The sequence below is a fragment of the Hyla sarda genome, chromosome 1 (genome assembly GCF_029499605.1).
Source record: "Hyla sarda isolate aHylSar1 chromosome 1, aHylSar1.hap1, whole genome shotgun sequence".
Lineage (NCBI taxonomy): Eukaryota > Metazoa > Chordata > Amphibia > Anura > Hylidae > Hyla > Hyla sarda.
This window is the reverse complement of record NC_079189.1, coordinates 585,725,548-585,737,845: the sequence shown is the minus strand read 5'-3', so window position 1 is coordinate 585,737,845 and position 12,298 is coordinate 585,725,548. Positions and strand designations below refer to the sequence as shown.

Genomic DNA, 12,298 nt, shown 5'->3' with positions numbered 1-12,298 from the left:
AATACGCTATTTTGGACTATGGAATTTTTTTGCGCTTACACCATTGAACGTATGGTTTAATGATATATTTTTATAGCTCGGACATTTCTGCATGCGACGATACCACATATGTTTATTTCTTACTTTTATTAGGGAAGGGGGTTAAATGATCTTTATTAACGTTTTTTTCACACTTTTTTTGTGCAGTGTTATAGCCCCCTCTAGTGGATATAATACTGCACACACTGATCTTCTACACAGATCACAGCCATACATTAACATGGTAATGATCAGTGTTATCGGCGGTCGATTGCTCAAGCCTGGATTTCAGGCTTGGAGCAATCAATCGCTGATCAGATGCACCGGAGGCAGGTAAGGCACCCTCCACTCACGTTCTAGCTGATCGGGACATCGCAATTTCACCGAGATGGTCCCAATCAGCATGACCGAGCTGCCGGGAGTGTATTTTTGTTACTTTAGACACGGCGATCCACTTTGAACGTTGCGGCTAAAGGGTTAATAGCGAGCGGCACAACGATTGGTGGTGCACACTATTATCCCAGGATCCCGGCTTTCATTAGCCACCGGGACCGACCCACTATGACGTAGGGTCACGGCGTGACCCCGCGTTATAGACCGGGACCGGACGCAGGGCGTACAGGTATGCCCTGCGTCCTTAAGAGGTTAATGCATGTGTGGTAGAGGGGGTGTGAAGAGGGCAGATGTTGTTACCCTAGGGGCAGATTGCATTAACCCCTTGTATTTGTGACGCCAGGGCGTGGTTTATCCTCGATACGACCTGAAGGTATACCGCTAGATGCTGGGCTGGGCACGAGGGCAATAATGACTCAGACACCAAGTTACGGATAACGATACCTTTACTTAGGGTAGACAGATGGTACATTCTATACAGTTCAGCCAGGGCCCACGGGGGTGACCAGTGATTCAGCGACCTTAAGGGCTTGCTGGGACTTGTAGTAGATATGGTCAAATTAATGCAGGCCACGTTGACTTGACAAATGGTGACTGTGACTGACTTGACTGATGGCTGACAATACTGAGACTGTGGTTACTTGTGACTGCAGACTGGACTTGAGGCCTCCTATGACTCTGGACACTCTCTAGGACTCGACTTGACCTCAGTAAAGACATAGGTAAGGAAAGAGAGAGAGAAGCTCCACCCAAGGCTTATATGGGAGAGACTAGCAGGGAGCCCATAGGTCACCCCTGGGATCACCTGGTCACTGGTACCTTCTGGGTAACAATCACATGACAAGTCACATGGTAAACAGTCTTAAAGTGACAACGCTTTCTGAACACATTACATGGTATAACATGGGGGGACAGATGCAAGGGGGCCCAGGGGACACTGTAGGGAGGCTGCCTATAGGGCAGCAAGGGTACGGGGAACACCTCCCATACTGGGTCACCACACATGTATTTATGTCTTCAGCCATAATTGTAGCTTTGGCAATTTGCCCTTTTTTCTTAACATTTATTCGCTCTTTAAACCATGTATTTAAAAAAGTAATGAAAATCACTGATATTTAGATCCAATGTACTGCGAGCCATATGGAAAGGTTTCCTGATGCCGCAGGATGGAGGTCAGATTGCATAAGAATGTTTAGTTTTATTCAGTATATAAATTAGTTCTACATTTTCCTAATATATACCTATGTTTCATTGCTCACTATTTTCAAGATATTTGTGTTAGCTGTCACTGAGTGAATACACTGTTTAGAGATAGTAAACCTGTACATAACTAGTCCTGCTCTCAGCTGAGAAATTGATCCAATTGTATGCATTAAAGACAATGCTCTGTGAGCTAAACAGCCTGGATTCCAGACTGATACATTGTACATAGCTAGTCCTGCTCTCAGCTGAGAAGTGAAGACAATTGTATACAGTCTAGACAATGCTCTGTGAGCTAAACAGCCTGAACTCCAGACTGATACATTGTACATAGCTAGTCCTGCTCTCAGCTGAGAAGTGGAGACAATTGTATCCAGTCTAGACAATGCTCTGTGAGCTAAACTTCCTGGACTCCAGACTGATACATTGCACATAGCTAGTCCTGCTCTCAGCTGAGAAGTGGAGACAATTGCATCCAGTCTAGACAATGCTCTGTGAGCTAAACATCCTGGACTCCAGACTGATACATTGTACATAGCTAGTCCTGCTCTCAGCTGAGAAGAGGAGACAAGTGTATCCAGTCTAGACAATGCTCTGTGAGCTAAACAGCCTAGACTTTAGACTGATACTGTAGCTAACTCCTAGAGACATTTGTTTCGCTGCGGCTGATGTGTAACTGAAGATAAAAACCACTTGGATATTTTTTGCATAATCTTCTATAGAGATCAGTGACAACTACTCGGAGAATGTTTGTGGTTTTCCGAGAGGTCTAGAAAAGCTGGATATCTGTGCTACTCCAGCACTATAGACAGGGATCTGAAGATGATGAGATTCTTTGGTCTTGTTAGAATCTTCTTTCATTAAGCTTTTTTACTCTTCACCTTTGTTTCAGTGTTCAAAGACCTGCGGCAATGGTGTCCGCCAGCGAGAAGTATTCTGTCCCAAGGAGAATCGATGTGATTTGAAAAAAAGCCCAATTGTTATATTAAACTGTAGCCGGGACCCATGTGTCAGATGGGAAGCCAGCAACTGGACAGAGGTACAATGTCTATATGTGTATGTGTACGGTATATGCAGAGGTTTGGAGAAGGGGGCGCCACCTGTATAATGCTTATGTGCTTATGATTAGACATTGTATGATAAGGCAATATGTACACTATATTGTACACCATATCATCCAGTGTAAGGATATACTTATGAACCTTCAACATTAAAAAATCTTAATCCTTCCAGTACTTATTAGCTGCTGAATACTACAGAGGAAATTATTTTCTTTTTGGAACACAGAGCTCTCTGCTGACATCATGACCACAGTGCTCTCTGCTGACATCTCTGTCCATTTTAGGAACTGTCCAGAGCAGCATTTGTTTTCTATGGGGATTTTCTTCTACACTGGACAGTTCTTCAAATGGACAAAGATGTCAGCAGAGAGCACTGTGGTCATGATGTCAGCAGAGAGCTCTGTGTTCCAAAAAGAAAAGAATTTCCTCTGTAGTATTCAGCAGGTAATAAGTACTGGAAGGATTAAGATGTTTTAATAGAAGTAATTTACAAATCTGTTTAACTTCCTGGCACCAGTTGATTAAAAAAAAAAAAAAAAAGTTTTCCACCGGAGTACCCCTTTAAAAGCCATTGTTTAATTTCTTCTCCCAACTCAAAAGACCAATGTGGGGAAAATAGGGTGTAAAGCCCCAACCTGCTGTGTGGACGCGATGTGTAACCCAACCAGTTAGACTTTGGGCTAAGTTCCAGAATGGAGTCTAAGTACCCTCCAGTTTCCCCCCTTCATACCACTCCAGGATGTGGAAGTTAAGGGTAGCTGCCAAACACTGGGGAAAGGTGGATCTAGAGCAGGTGAGTTGTGGCAGGTAAAACAGGTTCAGGGTCATGCACAGGAGAGTCAGCACAGTACACAATGGTTAGGCAAAAGCAAGGACAGGAGAACAGGCACAGGTCAGATACAAAGTAACAGATCCGATTGAGGTTCAGCACATTTTCACTAGAGTAAAACCATATTATTGCCCAAGAACAGGTGAGAAGGTGAATCAGCCTTAAGTAGGTACTATAGGACAAGGTGGGAACTAATTTGGAGCGCAGGTACCCTTATAAAATGCGGATCACTTACCACGATTTGTTTTTTTATATAACAGTTTATTTTTATATTTTATAAACATTCCTTATTCCAATTGACATAGGTGGCTATACATGGACAATGTAGTGGTAGGGAAGTAGGTGGTGGAGAGCCCCGTCCGGAGCAACGGCACAATTTCACGGCCTCTAGGCGTGAAACGGCGCGGTCGCTCCGGACGGGGCTCCCTACCACCTACTGCCCTGCCGCTACATCCATCCATGTATAGCCACCTATGTCGATTAGAATAAAGAATACAGCACTAAAATTGTGGTGAGTGATCCCCATCTTTCTTTCACGTTTCTTCTACGAGTGTACATGCAGTGTCTACTTAGCATGAGCACCAGCACCGGTATGCTAATGTGAATAGCGCAGACTGACTGACCACATGGATTGAGAATTTGTTGTCCCAGAGCAGTGGCAGATGATTCTCTAAATACTTGTGGTTTCATTTGGAGTGCACACTGGCCCTTTAAAGGGGTATTCCAGGAAAAATAACTTGAGATATATATATATATATATATATATATATATATATATATATATATAATATATATATATATATATCTCAACTGGCTCCAGAAAGTAAAACAGATTTGTAAATTACTTCTATTAAAAAATCTTAATCCTTTCAGTATTTATGAGCTTCTGAAGTTAAGGTTGTTCTTTTCTGTCTAAATCCTCTCTGATGACACCTGTCTCGGGAAACGCCCAGTTTAGAAGCAAATCCCCATAGCAAACCTCTTCTAAACTGGGCGTTTCCAGAGACAGGTGTCATCAGAGAGGATTTAGACAGAAAGGAACAACCTTAAAGGGGTTATCCAGGAAAAAACTTTTTTTTATATATCAACTGGCTCCAGAAAGTTAAACAGATTTGTAAATTACTTCTATTAAAAAATCTTAATCCTTTCAGTACTTATGAGCTTCTGAAGTTTAGGTTGTTCTTTTCTGTCTAAGTAATCTCTGATGACACGTGTCTCGGGAACCGCCCAGTTTAGAAGAGGTTTGCTATGGGAATTTGCTTCTAAACTGGGCGTTTCCCGAGACACGTGTCATCAGAGATTACTTAAACAGAGAAGAACAACCTTAACTTCAGCAGCTGATAAGTACTGAAAGGATTAGGATTTTTTAATAGAAGTAATTTACAAATCTGTTTAACTTTCTGGAGCCAGTAGATATATAAAAACATTTTTCCTGGAATACCCCTTTAAGTAGCAGGGACAGCACACACGCACTTACCCGATGGGTCAGAACAGAAATTGTACAGAAGAAGCAGGAGGAAGCCTGGGCTCGACAGTCAGGATTAAGTGGTGCACAGACAGAGACCCATTGATGGGGAATGTTCGGAGTAGTAGTACAGTGGCAGGTGCCAACTACTGCCATTACATAGGGCCAAACTATATTTCATCCACTTGGTGCCAATACAAGTGTTGGTTTGAGAGAGAGTGCCCAAATAGAGGGTCGCTGAAGGAGCTTTTTAAGAATGGTGTAACGTTATGTTTGTAAGGGCCCTAAAGGCCCCCATACAAATTAGAAAAAGGTGATTAGAAAAATCTGCCAATGTAGGCAGGAGTGGCGGACTGTCTAATGTGTATGGGGACTCATGACTCCCTGACAGATGATGTTGGGGGCAAGAAGGATCGAGTATGTTGGATTTTACCTGCCCAGTCATTTTGTTCTCTGCTGAATCAAACATTTATTTATGTGTATTGGGGGATAAGGAAGGAGCGATAGCCACACACACGTGTACTCTATGGCCCCTGGCTATGTGTATATAATCTTCTCAACCAGCTTAGAACGGATATGTCTATAATATCCGCAACATCCAAAGACATCATTCTGCAAATTAATATTTCTACATACAGCTGAGTGATCGCTTTAGTAATATTTATATAACTGTGTTATATTTGTTATGTATTGTTCCTTGGCCACGTGGTTTTCTTTGGCCAATCTTTCCTTTGTTGTAAATTTCTCAAAAAAAGAAATCCAATAAAAATTATTTCAACCAGCTTAGAACGGTATTTTAGTCTTACATGTTGTATAATTCACCACTTACTGCCTGGAAAGTGGTGATATTTGTCTTTTGTTGAACCTAAAATAATGACATTGTAGGTTGGTTGATGATGTAAAGACTACTTACCAGACATAATCGGCAGTAATCTTGTGCTCCGGAGCGATATCATGCCATTCATATACATTATATTCATCGTCTCTGTGCAGTTATCAGTGCCAGCAATTTCGTGTATTTACATCTATTTACTGTGGTCAGTGAATAGAATCTGTAGCATGAGAAGAAAATGGAAACTGACGAATAGTTAATTACAGGTAATTCTTGTCGAGAACACAAACCACGAGGCACAAGATTTATTTCTATCCTAAACCTGTCAGGGAACAGAACAAAAGAATTGTCAGTAATACACTTTATCTGGAAAGCTGGATAACAATCAATTTGGCCAGAATTGTCGCTCAGTTTATTTCTACCATAGTAAAATAATACCTTAATCTTTAAAGGGGTTGTCTTCAGCCTCTGATGCCTCAGCAGACAGCAAGTTATGGGAAGCGTCCATGCAGCCGCTGCAAACGAAACAGGGTATTTCTTACATGGCGTCCATTGAAATGAATCAACTTGTGTCATACAGATGTAGTCAAAGCCAACATGAGTGCAGCGGTGTGACATTGTGGTACTGTGAGTATACTGTACTGTATGCGTCACTGCGCACTACATTTGCTGGGCCATGTAAATGCATCTCCTCACTGTACACTGTGCACTCACCGGCTGGGTGGGAGAGAGCCAGCCTAGTGATTGTACTCAGTGCCTACGCAAGACGTTTTGTCTAAACAAGGCCTGCTGGGGGGTGATCAAGAAGGGTGAATGGAATGGCACACGGGGTGATCAAGGGGGGGATGAAATGGCACAGGTGGGAATCAAGAAGGGTGAATGGAATGGCACAGTGGGTGATCAAGGGAGGGAGGATGAAATGGCACAGTGGGTGATCAAGGGAGGGAGGATGAAATGGTACAGGGGGGATCAAGAAGGGTGAATGGAATGGCACAGGGGTGATCAAGGGAGGGATGAAATGGAACAGGGGGGGATCAAGAAGGGTGAATGGAATGGCACAGGGGGTGATCAAGGGAGAGAGGATGAAATGGAACAGGGGGGGATCAAGAAGGGTGAATGGAATGGCACAGGGGGTGATCAAGGGAGGGAGGATGAAATGGAACGGGGGGGGGGGTTTCAAGGAGGGTGAATGGAATGGTACAGGAGGTGATCAAGGGAGGGAGGATGAAATGGAACAGGGGGCGGGATCAAGAAGGGTGAATGGAATGGCACAGGAAGTGATCAAGGGAGGGAGGATGAAATGGAACGGGGGGGGGGATCAAGGAGGGTGAATGAAATGGCACACGTGGTGATCAAGGGGGGATGAAATAGCATAGGGGTGTTCAAGGGGGGTTGAGTTGGCACAGGGGTGATCAAGGCAGGGGCATGAAATGATACAGGGGGTGATAAAATAATACAGGGGGTGATGAAGTTGTAATGCTGATACTAGACAATGAAATCTTGTTATGCACCATAGGACGTACAAAATGAAACATATAATTGGCGTTATGGCGAGGAGGGTGTCACCAAAGTATGCATGTTTTATAAGGGTGTCATCAACATGAAAAATTTGGAAAGCTCTGATATAGGTGATCACACAGTATCTCACAGGTGACGTCTTCTCTGATCAGAGATGCTCACTTTCCCTTTTCTTCTACATCTGCCCCAGGGCATCATGAAGACTTTTGCAGCCATAGAATCTGCCAGACAAACATTTTAGGCTCCTCACTCCAATACCATCCTCACCTCTATACAAACAATCTGTCTGTATTACACTGCCCATCGCACGGACCCCCATATAGTAGTTAGCCCCCCACACTGTCCCAATATAGTAGTTAGCCTCCACATTGTCCTCATATAGTAGTTAACACCCACACTGTCCTCATTTAGTTGTTAGCCCCCACACTGTCCTCATATAGTAGTTAACACCCACACTGTCCTCATATAGTAGTTAGTTTCCACACTGTCCTCATATAGTAGTTAACCTCCACACTGTCCTCATATAGTAGTTAACACCCACACTGTCCTCATATAGTAGTTAGCTTCCACACTGTCCTCATATAGTAGTTAACCTCCACACTGTCCTCATATAGTAGTTAACCTCCACACTGTCCTCATATAGTAGTTAGCCTCCACACTGTCCTCATATAGTAGTTAACCTCCACACTGTCCTCATATAGTAGTTAGCCTCCACACTGTCCTCATATAGTAGTTAACACCCACACTGTCCTCATATAGTAGTTAGCTTCCACACTGTCCTCATATAGTAGTTAACCTCCACACTGTCCTCATATAGTAGTTAACCTCCACACTGTCCTCATATAGTAGTTAGCCTCCATACTGTCCTCATATAGTAGTTAACCTCCACACTGTCCTCATATAGTAGTTAGCCTCCACACTGTCCTCATATAGTAGTTAACACCCACACTGTCCTCATATAGTAGTTAGCCCCCACACTGTCCTCATATAGTAGTTAACCCCCACACTGTCCTCATATAGTAGTTAACCCCCACACTGTCCTCATATAGTAGTTAGCCTCCACACTGTCCTCATATAGTAGTTAGCCTCCACACTGTCCTCATATAGTAGTTAACCCCCACACTGTCCTCATATAGTAGTTAGCAACCACACTGTCCTCATATAGTAGTTAGCCTCCACACTGTCCTCATATAGTAGTTAACCCCCACACTGTCCTCATATAGTAGTTAACCCCCACACTGTCCCCATATAGCCATATTAGTGTTGTGCTCGGGGTAATAAGGGTGCGCTCAAGCATACCCAGTACACCTCATGCATGCACCCATGATTTTAATTCTCATGATTGATGGATATCCTAGATGTTGGAAAACCCTGGCTAATACATAAGGCTATTTGAAAATTGTTTTTGTAAACCAGACATCCTTTTTAAATGGTTTATATTCCTTGTTATGATGATTTGTATCTCAACATTTAAATCCAGACATCTCTATTATCACATATACAGACTATTTATTATCTGACGGAAGTTCAAGCTGTGATTATTGAATTTACATACTTACAATTACATTTACATACTGAAGAAAGTGCCAAACCGCTACTAGTTTATAATTGACATTTATGGAAATGAATCCAATGCCAGTAATACGCCACAAATGTGTAGAATTGCTTCTAATATGGAAAAGTGTTGTATTGACCCTAAAGTCAACAGGATATCACGTTAATTTATGTTACTTATTATAAAATGGACATCTAGTTATCACTGAAATTACACATATTCCTCCAAGGTGAAGATCTAGGTCATCTGTAATGGGCCTGTGACCCCAGATCACTGACCAAACCCCCAAGTATTATCATGTGTAAGAACATCTAAGGCAAGGATCACACTGCATTAATCCACTACCTCCTAGATGTACCTTAGAGTGCCAACAAAAAAGGGATGCCGACATATACTGTGGCACACAACAGCAAGTCCTATTCATTTTAGTGGCCTATAAGTAGTCAGCTAGTGATGCTTTGGCTAGTTCTTTCATATACTTATTTAGTTTGACTCATGCACAATTTATAGAGGATGTGCGTAAGTTACAAGATGACTTGGACAGATTAAGGGGGAGATTCATCAAAACCTGTTCAGAGGAAAAGTTGCTGAGTTGCCTATAGCAACCAATCAGATCGCTTCTTTCATTTTTCAGAGGCCTTTTCAAAAATGAAAGAAGTGATCTGATTGGTTGCTATGGGCAACTCAGCAACGTTTCCCTCTGGACAGGTTTTGATAAATCTCCCTCTATGTGTCTGGGCATCCACTTGGCAAATGAGGTTCAATATGGATAAATTTAAAGTTATGCATCTGGGTACTAAAGATCTGCAGCATCGTATGTCTTAGGGGGGGGTAAACTGGGAGAGTAACTGGTAGAGAAGGATCTGGGTGATTGTAGATCACAGACTACAGAATAGCATGCAATGTCAGGTAGCGGCTTCTAAGGCCGGCAGGATATTGTCATGTGTCAGAAGAGGCATGGACTCGAGGGACAGGGACATAATACTCCCCCTCTATAAAGCATTGGTACGGCCTCACCTGGAATATGGAGAGCTCAGAGACAAGATTCTGTAGAAGCATAGATCTGGAGAAGGGGACAATAATTTATGCTTTACAGAAAGTTCCAAAGAATGCCATGGCCTCCATAATTCTTAAACGGAATAAGTTTGGAACAGTCAGGACTCTTCCTAGAGCTGGCCACCCCCCTAAACTAAGAAATTGGTAAGATAGGTGACCAAGAACCCAGTGGTCACTTTGGCTGAGCTCCAAAGATCCTGTGTGCAGATGGGAGAAATTTCTAGAAGGTCAACCATGTGGGTAGGAGCAGGACCTACCCACTTAGCCTCAGCACTGTCCCGTCTTTGTCAGTGCTTGTCTGAATGGTCAGGTCGGAAGCAGCTAAAAACCTTGGTAGGTAACTATTGTTTATATAGAAAAAATTAAATCCTGGAATACCACATTAACATGTCCACTCCTCCTTTTTTTTATATAGTCCATCATGTGGCCTTCAGCCCCACTAGAGTTGTTGGGTTCAGTTGACATTAAGCTTGTGGAATGGGCAAAATGGGCATCTATGTTTACCAAGATTCCAATGTGCAGTGGTCATCTGCGTTCATGCTCATCCTGAAGCAAGGTATTATGGGTAACAGAGTGTTGGAGTAAGAATATGACATCACTTCTGCTAGCAGCTTCACTGTATTTCAAGGCCATAAATTTAAAAGTGGAAATAAAGTACTAAGGCTGCATTCACATCTTGTTTTGTACATACGGGTGCCAGATACGGCTGGGGGAGGGGAAAACCGGGCGCTCCCGTACCCCAGCAGGATCAGCCCGTAACTCCATTTACTTTAATGAGCTGACCGGAGTCAAACGGTGACTCCGGTCGGCTCAGTTTTGAACCGTATGCGGTTTTGAACCGGACCTAAAACCGTAGTATACTACGTTTTGATGTACGGTCAGAAAACCGCATACGGGTCAAAACTGAGCCGACCGGAGTCACCGTTTGACTCCGGGCGGCTCATTAAAGTAAATGGAGTTATGGGCTGATCCGGCTGGGGTACGGGAGCGCCCGGTTTTCCCCTCCCCCAGCCGGATCCGGCGCCCGTATGTACAAAACGAGATGTGAATGCAGCCTAAGTCGAACATTATACATTGTACATCAACCTGAATTCAGAAAACCTGAATCTCAGCGCTGGCATATGTCATCCCAGAATACCGATGCATTAGAAGAAAGAATGTATGGAACATGGATTTATCTCCTTGTGATGTTTCTTTTAGTGTTCGGCATCATGTGGAGAGGGTGCTCAGCAAAGATCCGTGCAATGTGTTGATACGGATAATAACCGCACTGTGAACAGCAGTTTTTGCGAAAAAGAACCCAAACCTCAGGAAGGTATTGTGTGCAATATCAAGGAATGCTCCAAAATCCCAGGTAAGTCACACCAAGAGGAAAAGGTAAAACAAAGAGTTATAGTGAGCACTCTCTATATCTGATGGAATCAATTGGTGGGGTGCCTTATGTACCGTATTTTTTGCCCTATAGGACGCACCGGCATATAAGACGCACCCTATTTTAAAGGTCCAAAATCTAGAAAAAAAAAGATTCTGAACCCAACAGTGATCTTCAACCTGCGGACCTCCAGATGTTGCAAAACTAGAACTCCCAGCATGCCCGGACAGCCAACGGCTGTCCGGGCATGCTGGGAGTTCTAGTTTTGCAACATCTGGAGGTCCGCAGGTTGAAGACCACTGGTATAGGAGGTAATACTCACGTGTCCTCGCTGCTCCGGACCCGTCACCGCTGCCCTGGATGTCGCTCCATTGCTGTCACCGCGTCCCCGTGGTGTCCCCGATGCTCCGGACGTTTTCTTCCCTGGGATTCACGCTCTCCGTTGCCGTCATCACGTCGCTACGCACGAAGCTCCTATTGGATGACGGGATGGCGTGCGCGATGACGTGATGATGTCGAAGGAGAGCGCCGGCCATACATTGGATCCCGGCACAGAGCAGACACCGAGGAGGCAGGTAAGGTCCCTCCCGGTGTCCTGTAAGCTGTTCGGGACGCCGCGATTTCACCGCGGCGGTCCCGAACAGTCCCACTGAGCAGCCGGGTTAATGTTATTTTCGCTTCAGACGCGGCGGTCAGCTTTGATCGCCGCGTCTGAAGGGTTAATACAGGGCATCACCGCGATCGGTGATGTTCTGGATTAGCCGCGGGTCCAAGCCGTTGATGGCTGCAGGTATTCGCCGTATAAGACGCACCAACTTTTCCCCCCCAGTTTTGGGAAAGAAAAAGTGCGTCTTATACGGCGAAAAATACGGTAGTCTTCTACAGGGAGATTCGGAGCAGCTGGTGTATATATAACAGTACCCGTGCACCATCACAGTAGTACACTTGTCTCCTGTGCAACTAGTGTGGATGCACAGAGGCTCTGCGGGGGAGGGACCA

The 12,298-nt window shown here is 44.0% G+C and overlaps 1 protein-coding gene across 2 annotated transcripts in view; it reads left to right on the top strand.

Annotated features, from left to right (window-relative positions):
* ADAMTS12 (ADAM metallopeptidase with thrombospondin type 1 motif 12) overlaps positions 1 to 12,298 on the top strand; it is a 560,388-nt gene that overhangs the window by 512,355 nt on the left and 35,735 nt on the right. For both annotated transcript variants that reach the window (XM_056545369.1, XM_056545379.1), the window contains exons 22-23: positions 2,504 to 2,650; positions 11,128 to 11,281. In XM_056545369.1, the coding sequence (XP_056401344.1) occupies positions 2,504 to 2,650; positions 11,128 to 11,281 (301 nt within the window). The remainder of the gene's footprint in view (positions 1 to 2,503; positions 2,651 to 11,127; positions 11,282 to 12,298) is intronic.